At 45.1% G+C, this 26,322-nt stretch overlaps 2 protein-coding genes across 8 annotated transcripts in view; one reads left to right on the top strand and one right to left on the bottom strand.

The window, feature by feature from the left end:
• Positions 1-1,435: 1,435 nt before the first annotated feature.
• Positions 1,436-22,270, bottom strand: LCMT1 (leucine carboxyl methyltransferase 1). 3 transcript variants are annotated; one of them, XM_065684920.1, is made up of 11 exons: positions 22,014-22,270; positions 20,381-20,472; positions 19,750-19,871; positions 18,211-18,287; positions 17,513-17,574; positions 9,281-9,383; positions 7,327-7,447; positions 6,479-6,580; positions 5,968-6,059; positions 3,893-3,990; positions 1,436-2,364 (listed from the first exon to the last, which is right to left on the bottom strand). In XM_065684920.1, exons 1-11 carry the CDS (start codon positions 22,253-22,255, stop codon positions 2,342-2,344), a joined length of 1,134 nt encoding a protein of 377 aa, XP_065540992.1. In that variant the 5' UTR covers positions 22,256-22,270; the 3' UTR covers positions 1,436-2,341. The 3 variants fall into 3 exon arrangements, with proteins under 3 accessions (XP_065540992.1, XP_065540994.1, XP_065540993.1); XM_065684922.1 differs by lacking the exon at positions 22,014-22,270 and adding an exon at positions 21,914-22,001; XM_065684921.1 differs by lacking the exon at positions 22,014-22,270 and adding an exon at positions 21,711-21,889.
• Positions 22,271-22,295: 25 nt separating this feature from the next.
• ARHGAP17 (Rho GTPase activating protein 17) overlaps positions 22,296-26,322 on the top strand; it is a 44,588-nt gene continuing 40,561 nt past the window's right edge. For 3 of the 5 annotated variants that reach the window (XM_065684916.1, XM_065684918.1, XM_065684917.1), the window contains exon 1: positions 22,296-22,434. In XM_065684916.1, coding sequence (XP_065540988.1) covers positions 22,382-22,434 — 53 coding nt within the window. In that variant the 5' untranslated portion in view covers positions 22,296-22,381. The remainder of the gene's footprint in view (positions 22,435-26,322) is intronic. The other 2 variants (XM_065684915.1, XM_065684919.1) reach the window with 2 other exon arrangements.

Below are 26,322 nucleotides of genomic sequence, written 5' to 3'. Positions count from 1 at the left end.
CCAAGAGGGGTTTTGCCAAAATTAAATTGATAGTAGAGATGGGCTTTTACACTACTAAATAAAATGTATTCATCTTACTTAAAAGGAATCAGCAGGATAGTCTTGTTGCCACAGAACAAGCATTAGTCACTGCACTAGACTCCTGCAGTGCAGAGGGTGTTACAGGGCTTCTGGTTTGTTGGTGGGTTTTCAGTTTCTTTAATCCCTTGTTCTTACTAACAGAGAGATTAACTGTCAAGTAACATGTCAAACTTGGCTATGAGCATGTCTGTGACATTACACATTGTCTTGTTTCTCTCATCTTCATATTTAAGCACCTTTGACTCAGCTATTTCAGACAGTTTCTGCATGCTAATTGAAATCAAGAGGTTTTTCAGGACATCATGTCCCATAAGTGCTCAGGCAGCACCCAACAGAGGATGCCAATGCCAGCAAGCCAGATCAGAGCTGTTTGTGGACAGAGATCAAGGAGCAGAATATCAAAGGCTGCAAGGCAGAGCAGCTGCACAGCGGGAATGAGAAATATTCAAACACTCTTGTGTTTTATGTAACCACAGTGTGAAACCAGGAGGCAAACCCAGAAGCTGCAGGCCACTGAATGCACCAGGATAACTGCCCCTGCTTCCTAGAACCTGTCTGCTCCAATCCAGGGAGCAGGCAACCGCGTGGGAAGCCACCCAGAGGCAAACCCTGCAGTCCCTGGTTACAGATGCTGTGCTCAAGAAGGCACTTGGATGGTAAGGTGTAAAAATGAGACCTGTCCTCCTGGTCTCCCGCATCTGCACAGAGAAAGGCTCAACGCTACTGCAGACACAGCCTGCACGCACCTCTTCATGGAAGAGGGGTGCAGATAAGCCCAAACATCTCAAACGTGCAGACATCAGCATACCATTGATATTGTTATCTAGGAAGCAAAGGTTATAAGCTCCTTTCATAACTGCACAGTCCATCCCTTCCCTTTGGGGGCACAGAGCTTGTGTGAACACTCTGCAAAGACCGAGCAGAACATAAACCAAATACCGTATTTCTGAGTCTTGGCATTCACGAAACCAGCTTGACACAAAGGTGACAGCAGGAGGCCTGTAGCTGCCAGTCACTAAACTCGGTGATGGAGAGGAGGGCAGTGCAGGGAAGGCTGTTTCCTTTTACTGCTTCTGTTCCTCTGCAATTATCACTGTCACTTCTGAGAACTCCTTACTTTTCCTGGTATCTCAATAATCCCCTTCCCACATCTCCAGTCCAAGCCCACGTCAACTATTTCCAAAGCCAGGTATTCCCACACCACAGAAAGTCACACACAGCATGAAAATGGTTGCTTATGCTTGCAACTGCTTTAAAAAGATACTCTTTTTGGCAAGGGTTTTGGTGAAAGAGGAGAAAACGCAATCACTAAACCAGATACAAATAAGTAATATCTCATGAGCAAGACACTGGGCAAATTATAAATACCAAACATTTATTGTTTTTCTCATAGGAAGGTCGCAAGATTCCATCTCAAACAATGAGGAAAGGTCTTTCACTGCTGTTGGGATTTTGTTTTGTTTCTTTTAAGGGAAAAGAAAGAAGAATGAGAAACTGGTGTAAAGGTACTACCAGAAGCAGTGCAAATTTAGAGTCATCTCTTTCTTACCTTCACCAGCCCAGTGTGAACTGCCAAGCTAAGCCCTTCCCAGTTAAATAAAGCCTACTTTCACATCATCCAGCTTCTTGTACATCATTGCCCAAGACCCACACCTCCCTTTCTTCTTTCCAAACTACAAGAACACACCCAGTACAGGGAGAGCCCTGCAGCACCAGTAAAGCCTGGAGAAAGCTGACACGATGGCACTGCATAAAAATGAAACCTCAACATAATGAAAATGAACAGGATTTAACTTTCATGATCAGCTATGCACAGTGCAGAGATACCCAATAACGCAGCTCACCAGCGTGCGCTTTCCAGCTTCCTGTCACAAATACATTTTACACATCCACAAGAAGACAAAAAGAGGAAAACTGTATCATCCAGGAACACTTCACTTCCAGTTTTAAATTAAGGAAGGCAAACTTTTAAGCAGGAATTACTGACATCTTATGGAAGTCCATCATTGTGTATTTGGGAACAGGGGGAAAGTCTTGCCTGGTAACAGTTGCTCACAATGGGTGCCAATAATCCATTAGAACTCCCAAAAGCCAACAGGGCAGTGACACCTGCAGCACCCATCACCTCCTGCATTGGCACTGCTTGCACAGAGGGCAGATGGAAGCTGGCACATGCAAAGTCCCATCACATCTATGATCTTGTCTCCAGCAGAAGGCAGTCACTGCGGCTTCCCGGCTCAGTTTCCCTCCAGCAAGCCCATCAGAATGCGATGTTTGCAAGACCTGTTTGAGAAGTGGGTGTGGAGAAACAAGTGTTTAATCTTACCCTACAGGTACTTCACTACTATTAGGACAGCGAGACATGGGAAGAGGGATGCTTTGAGAATTTCTGGGTTTTTTTTCAACTAAAACATGAAGGAATTGGTGGGAGGGGAGGAAACGAGGAAACAGGTTGAGCTGTACTTTTTTAGCCCTTTTCTGATTGTGATGCAGCAATTAATGTGAACAAGCCAATCTGAAGGAGTGCTGAAGCTCTTCGTGACAGAAGGAACAACACAGTGTCTGCCCATGACATTTAAAAAGAGAAAGCTGGGGAAAGTACCATTAAGGAGGGCAGTGAATTCACACCGGATAAAGGAAAGCCGCTTTAGATTAAGGCACAGCCACGCATTAGACATTAGATTATCTCCTTTGAGATCTGTCTTTTCTGACTTCTAAGGTACACTATAACACAACCTCAATACCCCAAATTGTCCTAAACATTCCTCTAATCACAGCAAATAATAATGCTGGAGTTCCCAGAAATACTGGCTGCTATGAGCTGGGGAACATTTTGGCCTTACCTCCTCTAGTTCTGTACTACAGGCATCACCTTTTAGCTGTAAGAAATCAAATGAAACCGCATTTCTGCAGCTCAACACTATCAAAGCTGTGGATTCAGGCAGGCAGAGACCACAGGCTCGCATCTCTATTACAGCAGGGTATTGAAGATCTAGTTTTACCAGCTGTATCAGATGCTTTGCTGCTCAGTCTGGCTGCACAGCTTCAGCCTATTACATCTATTCCATTTGCTCAGGAGCAGACAATAGAATTTGCTTTGAATATTGCTTTGTCAGGAGCAAGGGAAGGGTAGAGAATGAGAAGAGGAAGGGATAAAACAGTGGGCAGAGAAGTCTTCTAGAAAGACTAAAGTCCCTGAAATTGCAGACAGAAACAAAGCTAAAACTGAGCCTGCAACAGAGTTGTCCTTCTTATTTGGACAAAGAACGGCTGGAGACACCCATCCTCCCCCTGAACCATAATCTTGAGGGAATTTTCTCCCCCAGGAGAAAGGAGCACAGAAAACCTAAGTCTCAAGTGGATGTAAATGGGGCCAGTGCAGATGAAGACTGGGCTAAGGAATGCAGATTTATTTTTATGTTGTCAGGACACCATGATTTCATATACTGTGTGCCCATATGGTGCTTTACATGCCTGGGATTTGTAAACCTCTCAATTAGCACTGATAGTATAAAGCAGGCAGTTATTTATGGTAACCCATACGGCATCTTTCAGTGTAAGGATTCTAACTCCCCTCTGCTGCATGGGCTTCCTGCTGGGCAACTCAGATGCCTTATACAAACCCTCAAAAGGCTGTGGAGAAACAGCCATGAGACACCCCTTGGGAGGTGTTCACAGCCCCAGTGACACAGCAGCAGACCCCATTCCTGTGATGGGGTGCTTCTGTCACCTATCTGGTGTGCATAGTCCCAGCCTTCCCACATCAGACCTCAGTGTGAAGGGTCACCTACTAGGCGTTGGAGAACATTACCCAGATCACTGCTGTCCTTTGAAGCCCAGCAGATGCAGTAGTGCTGCATTAGTTGTTCAAACAGCTCCTTTTCATCTAGGAATTCAAGTCCTTCTATCCTGTAGGAATAAAATACAAGTTGTGATGCCAGCTGGAGCCTCGGTACAGTTTTTAATGTATTCTTTCATGTGAAAACTATGGTAAATAAGGCAGTTACCCCTCTAGTAAATTAATAGAGGTATCTGTCCACAATGAAGATACCACTACTCCTTGCCTTTGTTGTCAATGAATGAAACAAGCGACCCACAAGATGCTTCCAACTTCTCAGCCCTGGAAATTCATGTCTGGGGACTAATATGTATAACTTCTCACAAACCCCAGTACTTGCCTTCTAACCCCTTTTACTGCATGTACCTGGTCTTGCTGGATGTAAGCAGACATACTAGTACATTGTAATGGAAGGAGATTTATCTTTATCAAAGGCTTACAGTGAACAGTTGAAGATGGCATTTTCTCCAGACAATAACAAGTCCATATTATGTCTTGGAAGAGTGATGGGTACACCAGTGCCGTTCTAACAACTCTCCCACATGAGCTCATGCTGAAGCACAAACCAAATGGCATATACAAGATCTGAGGATTTGTTTTCCTAAAATGGCTCCTGCCTAGGCTTCTTAAAGCAAGATCTTTGAATGTCTTCCACCAAACAAATGGGAGAACTTCTCCCAAGCTGCGCTTGCTTTAAAAAGTTTAACCTGGCACATTCCTCTCTTTCTCTCTACTTGAATACCAGAGTGCTTAATTTCCATGCTAAGTACTTGGAAGGGCTGCTACTGGGGATCTAAAGTGGGGCAAGAGTTCCTCACAGATATGCAGATGCTGCAGAAGACCACTTTTGTGAAGACTTCCATAAGCAGAAAGCATTATTTGCCTCATTAATACCAAGGGACAGAGTTTACGTAACCCATCTCTTGGCATCTGGAACAAGAGGAAGGAGCTGAACCAATCTAAGGTAGACAAACGTGCTGCAAGAAAACAGCACAAGTTATGTCTCTCCACAAGTGCCATATGGTGCAGCCACACAGCGAGTGTTCCCATTTAAACAACCTATGACTTCCAGTCTCACCTGTTCAGTCCCACGCTTTGAGAAATCCCCATATGTGAACACTTACTCTGGCCAAGGTAAGTGGTTTGGCTAATTCCAGCTATAGTTAATGAATGACCGAGTAATTCACACTTCACATTCAGAAGTCACTCAATAAAAGCAGTTTCCCCATTTTTAGCTTTTCTTCAATGCAAAAAACCTAGTAAAATCCATGGAGATTACTGTTACAACAGTCTTTGGTTATACCCTCTGTGTACTAAGCTCTGTCTGCAGACCCAGCAGCCTAGCTCCTGGAGATGATATGAATGGAAGATGCATCCATCTGTTGAGAAATAATCACACCACGCTGTTGGGCACACTTCTCCTCCCTCTCCCTCTTTGCCTGCACAGTAAACCAGGTCACAGCTCTACATTACTGCCCTGCCTTGGCTCATTACCTAAATATGCTGCCAAGAAAGAAGGGAGGGAAGATCAGGCCTGGCCATTTTCCACTCATAGTGAAAATGCAAACAGGTAAGTAGTCCCACCCAGGCCTGGAGCAAAGACCTGGATGTCATCTCCCTTGGGGACATGAAAAGTGGCTGCCTGTTCTGAGCGTATTTTAGGACTCCACTGCACACACATACTGTTGTGGAGGCTGGATATCCACAAGAACCACCTTAGGTACTTTACAAACACAGCATTTCTGTAGCATCTTTTAGCTGCAAACTGCAAGCTGCTGTCATAAGATGCTTTAGATCACACCCAAATAAATCATGAGCATTGCCAGTCTACTCCTGGCAGCAATAACCCTCTGGATCATTAATGCTGCTCCAGGCATTAGCCTTCAGGCTCTGCAGAGCTCCACTCAGAAATGTTCTGTCTACAAAGCATCTGCACACAGCCTCCACTCCATTATAGTAGGGGATCCCGTACTACATGTCGATGTGAAACTACCTTGGAAATGGCGTCTGAAGATGACTTTTGGCTGCAAGCAAGCTATCAGTAATACCTTTTGACATCGGCCTGTGGCAAAAAGCTGTACACTTTCATCATATCAATGGCATGTGCCGTTTCCCAGCCATTTAGCAGCAGTCGTTCCCTCTGCGAAGTAAACAAGCAGTACAGTTTTCAGATAACTCAAGTTAAAATGCCAGAGAACAGTTTTTCCCCTAAGGATTTTCTATGCCATCTGCCTGACCTGTTCTTTGAAGAGCTCTTACACTCTTTTCTAAGCATGTGCTGTTAACCTCTGCGCAGAGAGGACAGTGGGATAGATGGAGCTGTGTTGTGATCTACTGCAGTTCTTGTACAGTTACCAAACGAAGCGATAACAGGAAACCATGGCACTGATTACAGGGAATCATGTAAAGGGGGTAGGAAAGGATTTCAGCAGGTAGCAGCTGCTCCACCAACCCTGCTTTGGCCATTGCTCTGAGCCTTACAGTGCACACAGAGAGGAAGAAGTTGCAGACAGGTTAAGTTTGCTACCAAACCCACGCAAAGCTCTGTGCCCCTTTTACCTGAGACTCTAAGGACTTGCAGACCTCCACACCAGCCAGGTTACACTGTCGTCTCTGCAGGTTCTCAATCATGATCTGTCCAAACCGGTCTGTCATGTTCACCTCAGGTAGAGAAGGAGACAAAAGTGTTCCCCCTTCCGAAAAGAATGCAATCCCAGTGAAAAGCAGTAACTTGGTTAAACTCTTGAATTGTCCACGTCACAAAACGTACAGGATAACATTAAAGTAAGCTTCATGTTCTTACACCAGGTCTCATTTCCCACTGCCACAATCTCCTCAGCTACCTCAGGTTTACAAGCCGAGTGCTAGTTTAATTGGTCACAATGCTAGGGATTTGGGCACTGAAAACTGACTCTGCTTCAAGTTGTTCATAACTTGGTTCGGCTCTCCAGCTGTGATTTACAGCTTGGAAGATCCTGTTTCTAATTCCTGGAGCCACCTACTTCCCCCAAGCAGCATTTACTTCCATAGAGAGAAGCCGAGTTCATGCTGATGTGATTTTTGCTCCCCTTTGCCAAAGAACACAGAGAGGCAATTACGCAATGTTACACACTCGCATCCAACATTCAGCACCATTTCTTCTTCCTCTGTCTTAGTTAAACCAATATTCTGTGGTTTTTTTCCACATATGGATTAAGTCTCAACTACTTTGGCTCAACATAATCCAGAAACTGTCTTTCAGAATAGCTCTATATTGCATACGATGAGCTTTCCCATCTCCAAGGTAAAACACATTACAACAGAAACTGCTCTCTCTACAAAAGGACATGGCCCACTCTTATTTCACAAGCAGAAATCCCACTCTTGATGGCAATAACCCAGGTCTAAAAGAGCCAGTTTTGTTTTACCTGCTCATAGTTGATGAACATGGCCACTGGGAAGGTGCTGGCTGCCCACTTCAGGAGACTTGCAGACTGCTGTGGGGTCATGTAAACCAGCACACACTCTGCTACCAGCAGCGTTGGCAAACTTGGAAACAAAACACAAGAGAACGATCTCTTCAAAAGAACAAGAAAAATCTATAAAGAATTATAAGCAAAGTAATTTTATGTCCCCAAAATTTCTTAGAAGAACTACCCTTTTTATGAACTACACATTTAAGACTGAATAAAATCACTTCAGTTGACCAGAACTGGGTTTTCTGTCAGGCAATGAATTAACCACAGCGAACTCCTGGGGTTACCACACAGAGACTCTGGGAAACAATCTCCCCATAGTCAGCCACACTACTGAGGAACATGTATTCTCTAAGTCTTCTCTGGGCTGTGCGCATGAACTGGAGTGCATATTGAAAGTCATTCTGCAGAAGAACTGTTCCCTGTATACACGATGTGCTCTCTCTCAGAGATCAGTTAAATTAGGAATAAAAATGGAAAAAGTTTTCTCTTGAAAGAAGTTCCATGAAGAATTTTAATTAGACAAATGTGTTCAGTATCTGCAAAATAAGCTCCACTTTATTATCTAGCAAAATGCAATCTACAGTTTGCACATTGCCTCTTCCCCCTCCATCCACAGAGAAAGAAAAATAGACATCTACACGAGTAGTTTTGCTCAGAATTATGGAGTTTTCTTTTAATTGCTAGAATGAACAGGAAAAAAAAAGTCACTAGAAGCAGGAGAAATCCCACAAGGAGCAGCAATGTAGGCAAGCAAGGCAAGATTTCAGAGGATGGAAGTGTAAAGATTTAAATGGCAATTTGATGCATTCTGCTTGCCCATATGCTCTCTCCCACCCAGCCAGATAGCTGCTATTTATATATCTTATATTTGAAAGGTATGTCCATCATCCACTCTAAAAACTTAAATCTTGCCCCTTCCAGAAACCTAATGCCTGAACAATAAACCCCCAGGTATTAGCTTCTGGAGTTCAGTTCTCAAAAGACTCCATGGCAATCACTTGTCAAAGGTGGAGGGAACAACAGGGGGGTTAAGTGGAGGCAACAGAAAATAATTACAAAGATAAAACTCTGAAATAATTGAAGACTGACAAGAATTATTCTTCATTTTAGCAGCTGAGCTCCCAGAAATCTTGACTCATACAGCTCATGGGGTGGAACATGCTCGCTGCTTTAGGTACTGCCCATCACTCAGCGCTGAAACTAAATGCAACTGAACCAACTCTTTCAAAAGGCAATTTATGACATTTGGATACATTTCTAGTTAGAGATTCCCCTTGAATAACTTGCGATTCTATTGACTAAATTTCAACCTAATTCAAGCAAGGGGTAACTCTTTGAGAGATTTCTAAAAGAGTTGAATCATGAAGCAGAGGAAGAAAACTCATGTGAGCTGAGGCAGAAAATGGCTGTTGAGGGAACTCATCCCCTTCAGGGCAAGGGATAGGGAAAGCAAGAAGGAATCACAGCTTCCTGCTCTGCAACAAGAGCTTGAACTCATGTGAAAGGATCACAGACCCCAAAGAGAACCAGCCACGAGGAGCTCATTCACAGAAGCTATACTTCACTCCCCACAGTGTTTTAAGAACAAGGAGCAAATAGCTCTGTAATGTTTGATCTTTCCAGGAAGGAAGAAAACGCAGTTTGCAGAAGAGGCTACACGAGGAGCAACCTTGCTTCAGCCGTGGAGCTCTGGAGCAGTCCTGGCAGTGCCAGCAGGCTCCATGAGGCTGCAGGAGGTGTCTGCACAATTCCTACTGCTCCAGGGGCTCAGGAAAAGGTAACCATGGAAATGGCATAATGAGCACTGGATGCAGCTACTGTATGCCCAAGCCTGACTTGACTCGCTTCATGAGTACTTTCCATGAGCCCTCATAAACCCCCCCGAAGGTGAAGATAACCTTACTGTACATCCAGGTTATGTTTCTTTAGCTTTTCCTCCAGCTCTGATGAGAAACGCAGGTCTGCTCCTTGTATGGAATATCGACTGGAGTCCAGGCTGTGAGAGTCTGCAAGTTGAAAATGTTGAAAGACTAAAGGTTACAAAGAGGAAGGAAGGTGAAATTAGCAACGAAGAATTACACAGGAACACATGAACTTGAAGTGAAGATTTGACTGTTATACCTAGCATCAACAGCAAACTCTTCCTTCTAGAACACTAACTGCCCTTCTACCTGCCTGCTGTGGTTTACAGATGGTGATATATCAGCACCAGACTCTGCCACAAGCCTCCTCCTTCACTCGGCAGCCACTCTAATGCAGATGGGTTATCCCACCCGTTACCATGGTTTCAAGGAATGCAGAGAGAAGAAAAATGTGAAGATTAAAGGTGTGGGGAGTTGTTTTGATTGTAAAGTCTTTTTAAATGACCCAATGTATGCACATGAGGAACTACATTTAAAAAAGTATATACATTCCTGAAAAACTAAGTAAGAGTAACAATGTTCCAAATATTAACAATAGATACAGCTATATCAATTAATGATACAGACAGATACATATGAGTATTAGACAGATTTTGGTGCCAAAAGAAGTTACCATTTAGCCTTTCTGCATGCTCTAGCAATGGTATTTAGTGCGGAGTCCAGTTAGAAAAGGTATTCTGAGAAACAAATATTCACCCTGGGCTGCAACAGCCAGCGAGCTCCTGCAAATGCTTCCCAACATGGAGGAGGAACTAACACTGAAGTCAAAAGATGCTTTGCCATGCTAGAAGAACTGGAAGGAAGCCAGCAGCAACACGAGCATCTTGCCATCAATAATTCTGACAACCAGTTGCAATGCATTGCACTCGATGAGCCCAGCCCCCATATAAAAGCACTCTGCACGTGCAGCATCAAACCCACTTAAAAACAAAGTTCTGCAGGAATAGATCATTGTTCTTTCATGCTTCAACTTTACTAGAGTGAAGCCATTAGGACAAAATAGCACAAAGCTTCCTCTCTTACCATACAAGGGTAACAGAGCAAGAGATAAAATAAGCTAAACACTGAAAACCCCACCACAGTGAGAGTTTGAAGTGGCAAATCCATATGTGCCTGCAGTGGTGGGCTTGGGATCGGCTGCAGTCAGACACAGCTCCTGAATGGTAACACAGGAGCAGGTGCCAAGAGCTACATGAAGAGACCTAGAGAAGCCAAGAGGCTGAAGAGGCAGAATGAAAGGGTTTCCACTGCAGGAGAGGAAACAAAAGAGGAAAGAAAACATTAGGGGTGGAGGGGAAAAGGCAACTTCTTAACTGAAGCGGTGCTTCAAAGTGGGGGAGATGCACCTTCATTTAGTTCTCAAGAGACCAACTGAAAACAGCACTAGGAAGTGACAACAGCATCTTTCCAGCAACATTTCTGACCAGAGAGAGGAACCAGAACTGTTCATAGAGAGTTACAGGAGGGGAAAAAAAAAAAAAAAAAGAGAAAAAGGGAAAAAAGTTGTGCAGCAAATGATTCAACATTTTGAGTCAAGGCTTTTTTCCATGTGCATGTTCTGTAATAGCTTTACTACTTCCCACTCCCTTCTATTTCAGTTATTACATCAAGGCCATGATAATGGCATCAAAAAAAAGCCACACAAGAACCCCTCACCACACACAGGAAAGTATTTATATAGTGGTTGGTTTGGTGTCCAGAGAGAGCACAGGGTGAGCATCAGCACCACAATTAACATGAAATGGATGCAATCTTCTTGTCCAGCTTCACTGACCTGGCCACATAAACACATTCAATATAACCAGAAATAAACAACAGTTTTTAAGTGATCCAGTAACAGCAGTAGTACAGACACTTCAGAAGTGGAACTGAATGCCTCTTGCTCGCACGCCATTGATTCAAGCATTTTTATCACTGAAGAACAGGAAGGAGCAGGTCAGAAAAACACTTTCCAAAAGCAATCACCATTCCTAACATTGGCTTAAATAAGCCTGTGATACATGAACAAGCCACAGAACTTCTGTTATGCTCTGACATGGTGGGAGAGCGGACAGCCAAAGGAAGCAACCTGGAGAACCTCAGCACCAAGTTGTGCAGCCCAGTACATGAACAGTTGGAGATGGAGGTTGTGGACAAGTGAACATAAGCAGCCATGTAGCCATAGCCCGATTATTCAAAGTTAACTACTGGGGAGAAACCAACCCAACACCAGATTGGAACAGGTTTCTTTAAGGATGATTTGGTTCAGTGGAAACAGTCTTCAAACCTTAAAGCCAAATATATTCATGCCTTAACACAGGAGTCCCTACAGCAGAAAGGCCAAGAAAGCTGACGAGGAACAGATTGTCTCTTCTCTTCAGAAGCCTTTCACTCCAAATACAATCACTTCACTCCCATTCCCAGTATCCGGCTGCCTGGTTCTCCTCCTCTGGTCCATTCAGACAGAATGTACTTGTTCCTCCACACATTCTGCTGCCAGCTTCCCTCGACTCTCCATTGATGGTTGTTGGCAAACACGAGCACAGATAGTACTGAGGCAGAGCAGCACACGCAGTACACACAAGCTGATACAATTGCTAAAAATTGTACACTTTACACATATCTGAAAGCACTTCATTTAATACTTCCAGTATTCGTAGATTTTCACATTTATAATCCACACTTTTCTCTTGCAGGAAATGTGAGGGGAAAATATGGAATTTACACTGGTCAATTTTAAAAAGCAAGGAGAGGCACAAGGACAAAAAGCAAGAGCAAAGAGTTTAAGCTAAGCCTCATCCAAACTTCCTTGTAAGATCTCCTGCTAGCTTCCACCTTTAGCCTGCACATGGCATTAAAAATACCCTTTTATAGCTAAAGTCAAAGAGATGATACTTAACTAGACAAATAACTTGAAGATTTTAAAATCAGACTTACAACAGCTCCATCACTTCACACTCAATAGCAGACACTCATTGCTATTGTGAGAGCTGGAGCTGTTGTTGCTCCCAGCCTGGAGGCTGAAAGTCCAAGTACAGCCATAAACATCACAGACAATGATGTACTGGTACATGGTCTGGCACCAATTTCTACTTTATTGCAGAGCTTGATGCCCTGAGTATGAAACATTGAAAACATGCTGCCAGCCTGACTGAGCAGCGCTGGTACAAGTGTGTTCTACAATACCTGCCTCTACAGAGCAGCTGGAAGGAAAAAGCAAGTTTTGGCCTGGTAACACAGGCACGTGGTCTCCATTGATTTCTTCGTATGAACAAGAAGTTTCTTTTAACTGAATCAATTCCTTTTCCTGTTAAAACCTCACTTGTTTTTCTCACTGTGGTCTCACCCCTCTGAAGGTATCTGCCACAGGGACCTCGGCAGAGAGGAGAGCCCCACATGCTCCAGCGGACCTGTGCTGCCAGGAGCACTGCTGCCTTCCCTCCTGGCTGGGATGCAGACCCCCATGCTGCACTAACATGTACATCATGGCCACCTTGCTGTGACTCAGGCCAACTGCCCTACCGCTGGGATACAAGCAACATTTTGTGGCTTAATTCATTGAATATCCCACATTCCAAGCACTAATTCCAAGCCAGGCACCAATACTTCAGGTTGGTTTTCAGCAAAGTTGTTTGGTCATGATGTTCTTTTCTAAAGCATGGAGCTACCTTATGGTTCTGTGATGCTCACACTCAGCACGTTCAGCTATGTGAAAGTTTCTCTCTTGTACTTGTCTGAAATGAGGGTTTGAGAAATACCAGATTCCAATTTCATTTAAGAAATAAAAGGGAGGGGAGAAGAGGCTGCTCAGAGAAGCTGTGGCCTCCCCATCCCTGGCAGTGTTCGAGGCCAGGTTGGACGGGGCTTGGAGCAAGCTGCTCTAGTGGAAGGTGTCCCTGCCCATGGCAAGGGGTTGGAACTGGATGAGCTTTAAGGTCCCTTCCAACCCAAACCAGTCTGGGACTCTACGAGTGAAAGAGAGCAAGCAAATGAGCCCCACTGCTCCAGCCCACCCCCTCTGCCCAACAGAGACACTCAGCCAAGGTGCACGCTCCTGCTATCTGTGTGAAACGCAGCAGAGAAGGTTTTGCTCTGCTCATACCAGTTGGATGTGTGTTTTCCATGACTCTTGGCACAGAAATAACAATACAAGTGTTCCAAATTTAGACATCATTTCGGTAACTAAAGAGTAGCAGGATTTATTTATAGTTGCCTTCTGACCTGCCTGCAATAAAGTTTTTCTCCACAAAAACATGCCAGTAAATGTTGATTTACAGCAGCCCTCAGGCACTCACCTGCTACCTTAACACATCTGCTGAAGCAGCACTGCATAACCTGTCACAGGAGCACGAAGCAGTGTTTCCTCTGCTACAAGAATCCAGCGAAACAATTTCCTGGAGGTTTTCCAAGAGACAGCATGCAGGATGCTATTGACTCAAACCGATTTCATTAGGATTTTCATCCTAAGGTATCTTTAGCAGCCTTACAAGCAACCAGCCCATACAACCTATTCTGCAGACTCACAGCCATGATAAAGTCTTACTCAGGTTGTTTAACTACAACATCAGAACAGGGTATGTGTCAAAACACAAAGGCATTTAGCTGGTATTGCACATGCAGGATCATCCCCAGCACCAGTCACCAACACCCCTGTGCACTGTCACTGGCAAGCTTGGAAATGTTGGGAAAAGGAAGCTCACCCAACCAACTGGACTAGATGAGGCAGGAAGCACACGAGTGGCACTGAAAGGTAATAGCTCATTAAAGCATAATTAGCACCTGCAAGGTAGCAAAGGTGGAGTGCTACCTTCCCAGCACGAGTGACTGCACTGTAAACCAGATAGTGCCACTGAACTTTGAAAACTATTTAACCTGATATGGCCACAGCGATGTCAAATCACTGCACAGATTCCCTGCTCTCCCTTGGACACCTCATGCATCCTAGAAAATGCCAAAGCTGTTCAATGACAAGTGTCATTTTCCTGCATTCAAGGGCAGAGGCCAGAGATATCCACCCTTGAATTACAAGCCATGCTGTCACTGCTTTGGGTAAAGGGCAAGGAGGAAGCAGATGTTGCCCTGACGCTGATGAAGTTGTCTATTAGCACTAGCGTCATGAAATGAAAACATTTAGTGTGAGAAGAAAAGCAGTAAGGGAACAAAGAGTCATGTCCATCAATATTAAAACTCAATTTCCAAAGCATCTAAGCAAATTATTCCTGATATACAAGAGAAAGCAGTGTGGAACCATCCCCGGCAGTGTTCAAGGCCACGTTGGACGCGGCTTGGAGCAACCCTCTCTAGTGGAAGGCATCCCTGTCCGTGGCAGGGGGTTGCAACTGAATGAGCTTTAAGGTGCCTTCCAACCCAAACCATTCTATGATTCTGTGAACTGATTTGGCAGAGGGAGAGGCCAGGACAATCTCACCCCAAAACTAACAGAAATAAGGAACATTCCCCTGCCTGGAAATGCTGCTTCCTTATGCCCCACTATGCTCCCTATGACAGGAGGCATTCCCAGGACACTGCATTAGTCTAAGAGCTGTCTACGAGCTGTTATCAGGTCAGACCAAAGGTCCCCCTACTTTGCTGTCCTGCCTCTCCCAGATGCCAACAGCAGCTACCTAGGGAAAAGACAGAGCACAAACATGCGCTGCTAATCCTGGGGTCTGTGCTGTTTCCTAACTTTTTTCTTAGAATCCTTACATTTGGATCTGGATTTCTGTCCCATTACTGAGCCACTGTTTTCACCTATCTATTTATTCAATACCCAGATCTTGTATGGGGGCAGCAACATTCATCCAGCATTGACAGTCTCATTTACATGTGAGGCACTAACTATTTTTTCCACCCATGTGCATCACTTGATATTAATCCACATGGAATTTATCACCAACTCACTAAAAAACAGGATTCTTCCACAGTTCTTCACCACTCTGAAGAGTTGGGACTTGCCAACGAACTGCCACTCACTGATCACTCCACTTTCCTAATTATTTCTTGGTGTTGAACAACAACATATCCTTAAGCATAGATCTCCATCTCCCTCCATAATGAGAATTAACAGCATATGCCTAACCGCCATCCCCAGCTCTTTATCCATATGAGAACCATTCCTTTCCCTTACAAAAACCATGCAACTTCTTTGGCACACTTTGGTAAGTGATGCTGCCAAAACACATTTCTTAAATTCAAGCACTGATTAATTCAATGTACTTCCCCAATGTATCTGTTGACTGTCAGAGAGCTCCAATAGGTTTGTGAGGCATAATTTACCCTATCAAAAGCCACGTGGGCTCATTCTCAACACATTATATTACTCCTGTGCTCCACTAAGTCTGTCTGTTAGAGTTTCTACTCATTTGCCCAGTAGAGATATCAGTCCTACTGGCTTGGAGTGCCCTAGATTTCTCCTGCAGCCCATTTGAGCCATAGCCACCACCTTCCAGTTCTCAGGTCCTAAGTTTTAAAACAAGATGGTATATACCAGTTAGTAGCTGAGTGAATCCATAGTCAAGCTCCTTTAGATATGTAAGAAATCTCTATTCATCTGACTATTTATCTACTTATTCCACAGCTTCTTCTGGTGGCACTTCCACATGAAGCAGTTCCATTAATATGTCCTTACAAGATAGTTCCCATATGGATTTCACTTGAACTGACCTGCGGTTTTTGAGTGCCACTTCAAACTGGGATTCCACAACACACTCCCACCAGCTACAAGTTATCTGACAAGATGTTACATCCCAAAGATCTCAGTGTAGTGAAGCCTACATCAGCCTGGTTACTGTAAAATTGCTACCCTAGGGTACTTAAAACCCAGCACTGAGAAAGAACAAGAGAAACAGTTTTAAAGAAATAAGCCACTCCAATACATTCAAACAGTGATATGTCAATTGCTGTTGGCTGCTACAACTTGCTATTAATAGCTTCTGATTACAACACACCACTGTAACTTGATAACTTGGCAGTTGTTTTGCTGTACTACACATATATACAGCTGTTCAGCAGCACAAATACTATCAAACCCTTCTGATCGACCTTGTAGTGATGCCTTTTCAACAGTGCTAGCACAGCAGATCTCATTGTATATGAGAGACATGTCCTAAGAAGGTCTCCTGGCTGAAACACAGTGGTTCTTAGGAGCAGTTTTAATGAGATGGGGCACTGGGCTTTCATCTTTTGAGACCTGAATGCATGATAAGAATTCTGCCACTCAAATGACATCTAAAAGGTTGGTAGGTTAAGAGCCTCTAATATGAAGCAATAAAATGTGCATAATTTGTATTAAAATGCACAAACAAGTCAGTGCGTGGCAGTACTCTGATCCAAGTTAAAGCACAAAGAGCCGTGGGGTGAAGCACCTACACCTTGCCCCCAGAAGCACCTCCTCACTCTTTGCACTCTTCCTCACTCTCTGGAAGGCTCTTTCAAGCCCCCCAGACCCTGAGCTAGAATCATGCTTATTAAAAGCACCTATACGTATGATCATATCAGGACACAAAACACTGCTGGCTCTGCTTTAAGGTCACATCTGCTAACACAAGTTAGTTGGTATGGTAAACACAGATAATCACAGTTCCTCCTAAAGGGTTCAAAGCAGCTGCTACAGTGCCTGAATAGCAGATACTGCACTAAAAACATTACTCAACAGAACCCAGGACTTTTTCCACAAGTAAAGATGTTTTCAAGTTACAGTCCTGACTCAAACACAATGAGGCTAAAGTCAAGATAGGTCAAGCACACTCCACAACCAGAATCTAATGTCCTCTTACTACTAAAATTAAACAGCTGACTCTGGTTCCTGAGGATGGACTCTGCAGGTTCTTTCTTCTGTGAAGACTCTGCTAAATTTAAAGACTTGTGCTCTTAATGAGACAGAAGAGAGAAGAAAACACTCCATAGATATTTTAATCCAGTACACATGACTATCAGTAGCACTTTCCTTTTTCTGTGGCAGAAAAGAAAACCTAACTTAAGCTATATAGAAGAGAGAAAAAACCCCAACAACTTTCTGGCAGACTAAAACCACTTCAAGAGAAGACATCTCTAATATGTCACAGAACAAATGGGCAAGAGTCTGTAAGAGAAGAAAGAAGTTTCTCTTCCCTCTCAATTCTCTGTCCAAACAGCATTTCAAACATTAAAAGCCTGCCCACATAGCAGAACAAAATGATCAGAAAAGTTTTAAAAGTGCTGCAGAACATTGCAGACTTCTTTTTAGGATGACTCACCTATTAGAAGAGAGTCCCCTGAATGGGATTCCATAATTGGTTTTGACAGGGGAGGTTTTGATCTGTGGGAAGAAGGAAGAAGCATCTCTGAGCAGTTAAGCTGGTTTAACAGTGTGAATACAATTTGATTTTTTTAACATATAAATGTGTGTGTGTATGTGTTAAAAACAGACAAGAGATACCTCTGCCCTCTACTGGAAACACAAACGTCTGCAAGTTTGACTTACTATTAAGTTGCAGTTGAGTTTTAGACCCAATGACTCAAGTTCTGAGGTAATCTATCGAAAGGATTCCTGACACTCTCTCCAAGCATCCTCCATAAGCTCTCATGTATTAGTTCAAACAGAATATTCCTGTATCACACCAGCTATCCCACCTAACTGAACATCAGGTCTGGGAATTTACTACTGTCTTCAACAGTAAAAGAAGATGAATTAATGGCCTCTAATCATTGTGAGGCTGCCCCTGCCCAAGCAGAGTAAAGCCTGCTTGCCTTCCTAAAGCTTCCACATACCACCTTCTGCAGTGGAGAATAGCAGATGTAGAGCTACACGTATGACTTGCCTGCATAATGAAACCTCCATTCTAAAATGAGTTTCCCAGAAGACAGCTGAAGTAATTGTAGCTTGCCACTCATGGCATTTTGCTGCATGACACTCTGTTTCAAACAGCTAAACACAGGATTACACCATACTTACTTGATGTGATGTATTTTTCTTGCAACTATCATCGGAAAATCCACTTCAAAATATTTTTTAGGGAGAAGATTTTCATCCTGAGAATTGGAGAGAGACTCTAGAATTAGAGACATTCAAATTTCACAGGCACATGACAAAATATAACCTCCTTAAGTCCTGAACAATTCTGGTCTAGTTTACACTGGCATTGGTAACAGCAGTGTAACAATGTCCAACAGCTGAAAAACTCCACTAAAACGACAAAAACAGTTCAGAGGCATCAGAATGCACTCTAAGCATTAAGGATATTATTTAGCTTTTTATGCCATGCAGCAATCCTAGACACCAGATCACTGGAACAATGTATTCCAACAATGTACTATCAGGATCTAGAAGAGCACAGCAACAGGAAACTATTACAACATTTACCACGCAGCCTTGGTGTATTCTTCTAAGAAGGGAATCAGGAACATTTTGCACAGATTTACACAGAAAGTGACCACATTCCACAACCTGTCCTCAGACAGACATCCAGACTAAACACACATCAGTACTTCTCTGCTACAAAGAAAGGGAAAACCTCTTCATTTCACATTGTCACTATCTGACACCCTGATGGATAAACTGTGCCAAGTTTCTCCCTATGCAGCAATCCTTTTGTGATGGATTTGCACTGCAAGTTCTAGCTTGTCAACTTCATGAATTTCTAAACAGAAGATTGAATCAGCCAGAACACTGAAGTGTTCAGTTAACTGGGTCCCATCTTCTGTATGTTAATGATACCACACCTCTTCACAAGGAGAAAGAATTGGAACTAGAGGTCCCACTTTAGCTTTTAAAATCATTGCTACAGAAAGTTAATAAAACTGTGTAGTGACAGCTTTCATAGGAATGCAAGTAAGAAAAAAGCTTCACCTCTCAGAAACAAAGTAATTCTTTTTTTTCCTTCTATTGAATGAAATATAATGAACTGTGACCAAGCAAAAGGCATCTAGTTGCCTTGGGCTTTCTTCCAGACACCAAACGAACAGATGTAAATGCTAACGAGAAGGTAACTTAGAGGTGTGTGCAGTCAAATGATACTATCAGATGGTATCAGAGTAATCTGCATTTTTGTGAGTTACATAAATACAGAGAGACATGTATATTTACATAAATAAATTCACATTTACATACATAAAGTAACATGTAAATCGATCCTCTACAATCCTGTACTTTGGTACCTTATTCCTGGTTTAATATAGGATAAAAAAAGTGAAATCTTAAAGCTGAAAGAGGACAGGCAAAGGTGGCATCAAGCTCTGCTCCTGGAAGTCCACTAGAGGTCAGTTTCCTGTCACAGACTTTTCGGTAAGTAACAGTGAAAACTGCACCGACATTTAAAGGTACCTAAATCAATCCCAAGCAAGACCTGAGGAAAGACACAGCCTGGCTGCATTACTCCTCACCCTACTACAGAACACAACACCAACAAGCCCTCACAGAATCACAGAAGAGTACTCCAGGCATCCACACAGATCCTTGTGTGCAGCCCAGCTCAATACTCCCAAGGGTCATTACCTTCAACCTCCAGAACAAGGTGTCCATGCCAGCCCCCAGATTTACAATCTGACAGTTGCATTCTGTCTTCTTCAGAAAAGCTTTAATCAGGTAACTGACTCCATGGACACGGGCGTAATAGCCTGTTAACAGCAGCAGGGAACAAGGTTTGGTTTTCATTATTGTTTTCACTTAGTACTCGATGATTAACACTTGCTAAGATTTTTAGGTAGCCTTTTTAAAAATGGCTTTTCTTAGGAAGAATAATGCATTCTTTAGCACACCTAAAAGATTTGTTTGATTTTAATTATTAATAACATCTGATGTACTGATAAAACAAGATACCTCTCAATAAAAGTTTTAGCCAAGTTTCATCTGGAACTGAGCAGAATGATTTTAGCTGGGGAGCACACTCTGCAGAGACACACCCCAATGTCCTGGGTCAAAACAACACTTCAGATTGCTTTGTAATGATTAGTGCACAGAGGCACAGAAAGACATTCCATTAAGAACACAGAAAGCAAAAAAGAGTTTTGATTCAAATTTCCTACATTCCACAATATCCAGTACAGAATGGTTTTGCCAGGTGCTCTTCCAGAGTAGTTAAGAACACATTTGCACTGTCTTCATTCGCATTCACATGCCAACTTGCCTCTATTGATTTCAGGTGCTTTTCTTTCTTTGGCTTGTCTCACAAAATACTGGATGTAAGGGTCCTTCCAGTAGCCAACACTTACAGCAAACCTGTCCAGCAGAGGGGGGAAATGAGAGAATTAGGAAATAAGGCCACTGAGATTTACTCTAAAAGACACACACAGGCTGAAGAGGTCTCTGGCCTGGGTGAGCAGATGGAGACACAGGTTACAACAATCTGTTGAATCAAACAGAACCCCAAACTGGTTTGTGTTGAAGGGACGTTAAAGCTCATGCAGCTCCAACCCCTGCCACGGGCAGGGACCCCTTCCACTGGAGCAGCTTGCTCCAAGCCCCTGTGTCCAACCTGGCCTTGAGCACTGCCAGGGATGGGGCAGCCACAGCTTCTCTGGGCACCCTGTGCTAGCGCCTCAGCACTCTCACAATAATACATGGAACTATTTCAACTAAGAAGTTACATAAAGTGTAGTTAACTTTTTAGCTGCTGCTACATTAAACAAGCAACTTTTCAATGGCCTCTGCGCTACTGGATGAACTTTTGCAGGCGCAGAACCTAATCTCAAATGTTTCCTCTTTGAGGGCCCATCAAACACAGGAATTGTCTGCCCACAGCTCTTCAGAGCACACACAAAGTGCACTTTACCTATACACATCACTAAGCTAGGAGCTGTTTGCCCTAGTTCCAGAGCTTCTGGAGACCACTTTAACCCAGACAACAGTGCTATTTTATTCTAACAGAACTCACTGGCATTACAGCTGATTTGAAAGGGTAAACTCTAGAAAACAAACACAACCACCCAACAATTTGCTGCTGCTCCAGTAACAAAAGGACGGTACAAAAGGCAGCAATAACAGAAGGGAGCTTCACACCCACACACAGCAGAGTAGCAGAACTGACCCCCTCTCCCAGCCCAGCCTGCAGAAAAGGAGAAGCAAGGAATTGTGGAAAGTATCAAGGGATTTTAACCGAGATATCAAACCAGAGTGAAGGTCCCGACCCCGCTATTAGCACCACGCACGCTGCGGTACAAACAGGCTCTAAGCTGGAAGCCGGGCAGTGCTCTAGAGCAGGGCAGGACTGCCGGGAGCAGCCCTACGGGCTAAACCCGAGCCAGGCCGCGCTCCCACAGCGGAACGCCACCGCGCTCCGAGGTTCATCCCCCCAGCCGCTCGGGCCCTGCGCGGACACCGGACACCCTCCCGCAGACAACGGGCTCTTCTCCCTTTCCTCCGGCCCCCGTTATCCGAGGGCCGGCCCGCCCTCCGCCTGCTCTCGGTCCCCCGCAGCACCGTCTCTGCCGGAGGACATCGCCCCAGGACACCGCTACCGTTTGCAGACGGACGCGTCCTCGCACGTCCCCCGGACCGCCTCGTCCGCCTCATCGATGCCGGCAGAGGCCAGGCCGTCACAGGCAGCCGCCGCCATGGAGCGTGCCAAACCCGGCCGGCCGGCCGCCCGCCACTGCCGCCACCACCCCGGCGGCCCGCCCCCTGCTGACCCTCATTGGGCGGCCTCCGCACGGCTACCCACAGAAACTCAGCAGCTATTGGCTCACTGTCCCATCCATCCCCACAGCGTCCAATGAGAAAGGGCGGGCTGCACCGCTCCGCCCAGGAAGCGGTAGTGGTACCGCAAGGGAAGCTGGGAGCGGTAGTCTTGGGGGACGCTCGGTAATGGCGCCGCGTTGGTGCGGGCCGGAGCCCGGTACTGTGCGCTCCGGGAGGACGGGAAGCGGCGGCGGCAGCAGCGGGCGGAGGAGCCTCCCTCCCGCCGCAGCGCTCCAAAATCCGGGCTCTGGGCGGGACATCCGGGTTTCCTCCCCCTTCTTCTCCTCACGGGGGGCGCGGCCACACCCCTACGGGCACGTGACATTGTGGGCGGGGACGGAAGTGACGGCGCGTCGCGGTGTGGGCGGGGCGGCGGCCGGGCCGGGCGGTGTGGCGGCGGCGGCGGCGGCGCGGCAGGAGTCCGGCGGGAGGCCGGGGAGCGGCCGCCGCCATGAAGAAGCAGTTCAACCGCATGAAGCAGCTGGCCAACCAGACCGTGGGCAGGTGGGCGCCGGGGTCCGGCGGCGGCTCCGGGGAGCGGGCGGAGGCCGTCCGCAGTCTTGGCCGCTTCTCGGGGTGGGGATGGCACCGGGCACGGCGGGGCCTGCGGCGGGGAAGGCTTCTGTCTGCTCGGGAGGGGCAGAGGATCCGGTTGTTCGGAGTCGGGAGCGGGCTCTGGGCGGGCGTTTGCCCCGGCCCGCCGTGAAGTGGCGTCGTTCCGCCCGTCTCCGTTAGCGCCGGGCCCTCCGTGTGCCCCGCTGTACGTGTTGTTAGCCCGCTGGCGGGGCGAGGTTGGTGGGGGCAGCGCGGGTCCCAGGGGGGGTTACCTGAAGGGCCCCCAGCGGGTTCCCTGGCGGTGTGATTCGGTCTGTACGGGCCTTCGTCACAGCACGAAGCACATCCTCTGCGGCTGAGCTTCAACAGAAGGGACTGAAGTCTCTTAGGTCTGAGTGACACCTATTTACAGGTGTCTGGGAAAGGCTTTCTTCTCCTTCTGTGGAGAGAAACCTGAGCAGACCCCAGGTGGGTCCTTAACCTGCAGCTCTTCTCCCTGCTAAAGCCTCAGTGCAACCTCACTGTCCCCTGAGGAGAGTTCTGTGTCCCCCACCTAGAAACTCTTCTGCTTTTAGCAAAAGCTTCATCTGGAAGCATGCACTGGTCCTGAGAGTACAAACTGCCGTTCTATCTGAGCTTGTGTTTTCGTGGCCTCCGCTCCAGTCACTCACTTAACACGGTGGTTGTTTTCTTGGGGCCTGCATACATACAAAACAGGTCAAGTATGTCAGCTAATAATGGATAAGTAGGAGACTTTTACTGGGGTGTTGGTTTTGTTATTAAAGAGCAAAACTTCCAGCTCGTTTCGTGCCCATTCATTTGTGCTTGATGGAAAGTAAGAGAGTTTTTTGTTGCGTATTGTTGGAGTGATTATTTTGCGTGTGTTGGGCCCACAGCTCCAAATCCCAAGTGGAATTTCAAGTAATCTGTGTTGTGCTGAGCAGGATAAACATCTCAGGCTGCTTTCAGCTTCCAGGGGCAAATGGATTAAAGCTGGAGATCTGTTCAGAGCCAGGAAGGGGTTGGGAGGCTCCTGATGACCTTTGACTGGAAGCAGCTGAAACCTGTGGGAGTTGTGGCCATCCCACAGTGAAGCTTCCCAGGGTGTGGTTGTCTGTGCAGGATCATTGCTCCTGCAGCAGGTACCTGTGGGTGCCTCAGCAGCCTGGCTCTGGAGCAGTGGTGATAAAATACAGGCGAGAGCCTGTAATTGGTTTTCATTAAAACTCTTTAAAATGACATTGACTGATTCAGTTTTATAAGCTTAATAGGTAGGTAATAAACTTGAACTGTTTCTCTTCCCTATTTTAGTTGGTATTAAATACAAGCACGTTTTTATTGCTTCTCTTAGCTGTGTGTTTTAATAATAACGTATCTTAAGTTAGTTCTTAGTTAAGTGTCTTTGAATAATGAAGTATCTCAAGTTAGTCATATGGATTCTTTACACAAGAACATGCAAACTTTTCTTTGAATTAAATAGAGGTGAGAAGACTCTGAAGAGTGAGTGTGATAGTAAAGCTTTGACCAGTGCTTGTTGCCTTTTTTGTGTGTAGATACGTTTCTGTATATATAACATTTATACCCTCATGTTTGTAAGGGCTTTGAATGCACTAAACTGTTCCTTCCAGGGGTTCCTTCGCATGGTCTTGGTAGCACAAGTTGGCACTCACCCTTTTGTTGCTGACCTTCATATTTGACACTTTCCAAATTAAGGAAAAGTGCTTATGTTTGAGATAACTTTCAGCACTGTAAAGCTGCATTCATTCTAATGAAATGCAGGGAACTTAATTTATGGAGGTGGTTTGGGGATGGGAGGGGAAGAAACAAAGCTCAGGAGGTTTGTGCTGGCTTTTGTGATGTCTGATGACCGTACGTGTAGGAGCTGTAACAGTTGAAACTCAGTGGAGGTGTTTCCATGTTTCTCAAAGCAAAGTGTATTTGTGTGCGTGACTGAGCATTGTTTTTTCTTAAACATGTTTTTATCTGACTGTTGTCTGTGAAGAGGCTGAAATTCATCATTTGCATTAGATGTTCGCTTAGGTACAGTGTTTTAGATAGTGAGTGCATTTGAGTGCATCAAGAAATGAAGCCTGATTAGACCAGTCAGTGTACAGTGGAGGGGAAACGGTTCATTTCACAGTTCTGACCAAAGTTACCTCTTGAAGCAAAATGCTTTTTAAGTTGTCAGCTGTGCTATTAATTAATTGGTGAATATTTAGTGCTGCTCATCTCCTTACACTTCACGTACGGGCCAAGCATTCCAGTAGTCTCCGGGGTCTTACTTCATTTCCCAAAGTGCCATCGCTTAGCAGTGACAGATCTGTAACTGGTTTTGCTTATGAGTATCAGGGCTGAGGCTGTTGGATTTCGGGTGGTACTGCGTTCTGTGGTTGTGGTAAGCTCTGTAGAGCTTGTGGGAACCACGACAGTCATCAGTAAGTAGGATCTTGCAGGCAAGCATCAGCAGAAGCGAGCAGTTCTGGCGCCAGGTACCAAGCCAGGAGTGAACCATTTCCCTTTTCTAACATTGAAAAAGACAAGAAAAAGTTGTGGTGTGCTTCCCATCCAGTACTGCTGCAGATGGCTGCTTTAGGGTGGATTTACACTGAGTTAGTTTTACATTGACTTTACACACTCATTTATTAGCTTTTCAGGCTTGGGCAGAATGAGGAGACAAATCCTGTGTCAAAAGAACTCTTTTGGTTGTGTAAATGCCTTGAAGCGGTGTTTGGAGGAGCAGTTTAAGCTGTGCTGGGGGTCATGTACCCCCATCTCTGCAGGCTTTCTGCTTTGGGACATGATTTAAACTTACTTTCTCCGGGATATGCACCTTTCAATGTAATCTTTAACTGGCAGCTGCTTTTCATGGTCCTGTGTTTGGGAGGGATATCTTCTGCTTTTTCACTCATTCAGAGCTTTTTCTCACCATGACTGAGGGAAGGGAGCACAGGGGTGGTACCATGAGGTCAGTAGAACTTGGCTCTGCATCAGTGTTGTGTCTTCACCATGGTTTTGTTCACCTTAACAGGGGCATTTAACTCAGATAATTCAGGACTTAGCCCATCCAACTTGCCATAGGTGTGAATGACATCCCAAGGTTGGCATCTTTGTCCTTTTACCATGAATATTTGACTTAAGATCAGAGAAGTACCACCTTAGTGTGGAAAATGGGATGGGAAAGAGCTTCCTTGAAGCAGAGCAATGGCATTTATGGGAAGCCTGTGAGTCTGCATGGATAGTATTCTATAGAATTATGAAATATATGTAGGAAACTAATGAAAGAGGGGATTAGCTGAGTGGAACAGGATTCCAGGATAATTAATAGATGTGTTAAATATTTTGCAGCTATTACCTTGTGGATGTTGTTGGGTGCCGTAAGACAAGTATTCAGTCTGCCACCAAGTACTGAGTTTTTATGTGTTAGGTCTGTTGTGAGTGCTGCAGGTGCTAGTGAGGGTTTCTGTTGAGGGGAACAACTCAAGCTCTCATTAACCTGCAAAGCAGAATATCAGTTTCTTGTCTGTTTAAACTTGGGGGAAAGAGGGAAATGAAACAAGATCATTTGCCTTTCATTGGAGCCTGGCAGCTCAAGTCTGGTCCCTCTGGTTTCGTTGACTGGTGCAAGCTACACTGGTGCTTTGCAGGGACTGCCCAAGGTGGCTTCAGTGCTTTCTTAGGGGAGCTGTAGCCAGAGGAACAAACTCTGGGTCATGGCATGTGTCTTTCTCACGTCATTGTGAAGGATCTCCTATTGAGTCACAGACAGGTCAGGGCTGGGGTCTGCAGCGGAGCAGAGGCACAGCTTGCCGGGAAATCACTTCCATGTGAGCTAACGCA

This window comes from Lathamus discolor, chromosome 6 (genome assembly GCF_037157495.1).
Source record: "Lathamus discolor isolate bLatDis1 chromosome 6, bLatDis1.hap1, whole genome shotgun sequence".
Taxonomy (NCBI): domain Eukaryota; kingdom Metazoa; phylum Chordata; class Aves; order Psittaciformes; family Psittacidae; genus Lathamus; species Lathamus discolor.
Note: the sequence above shows the minus strand (reverse complement) of the source record. Positions and strands in the feature narration are given on the sequence as shown.

What these genes read in the sequence shown, in the direction of transcription:
- LCMT1 (XM_065684920.1), bottom strand. Translation starts at nt 22,255, where the DNA reads ATGTCACGTGCCCGTAGGGGTGTGGCCGCGCCCCCCGTGAGGAGAAGA. An exon ending in AGGGGACTCTCTTCTAATAG is followed by an intron (nt 9,384 to 17,512) that starts GTGAGTCATCCT and finishes TTCAACTTGCAG; the next exon opens with ACTCTCACAGCCTGGACTCC. An exon ending in TGTTCATCAACTATGAGCAG is followed by an intron (nt 6,581 to 7,326) that starts GTAAAACAAAAC and finishes TCTCTACCTGAG; the next exon opens with GTGAACATGACAGACCGGTT.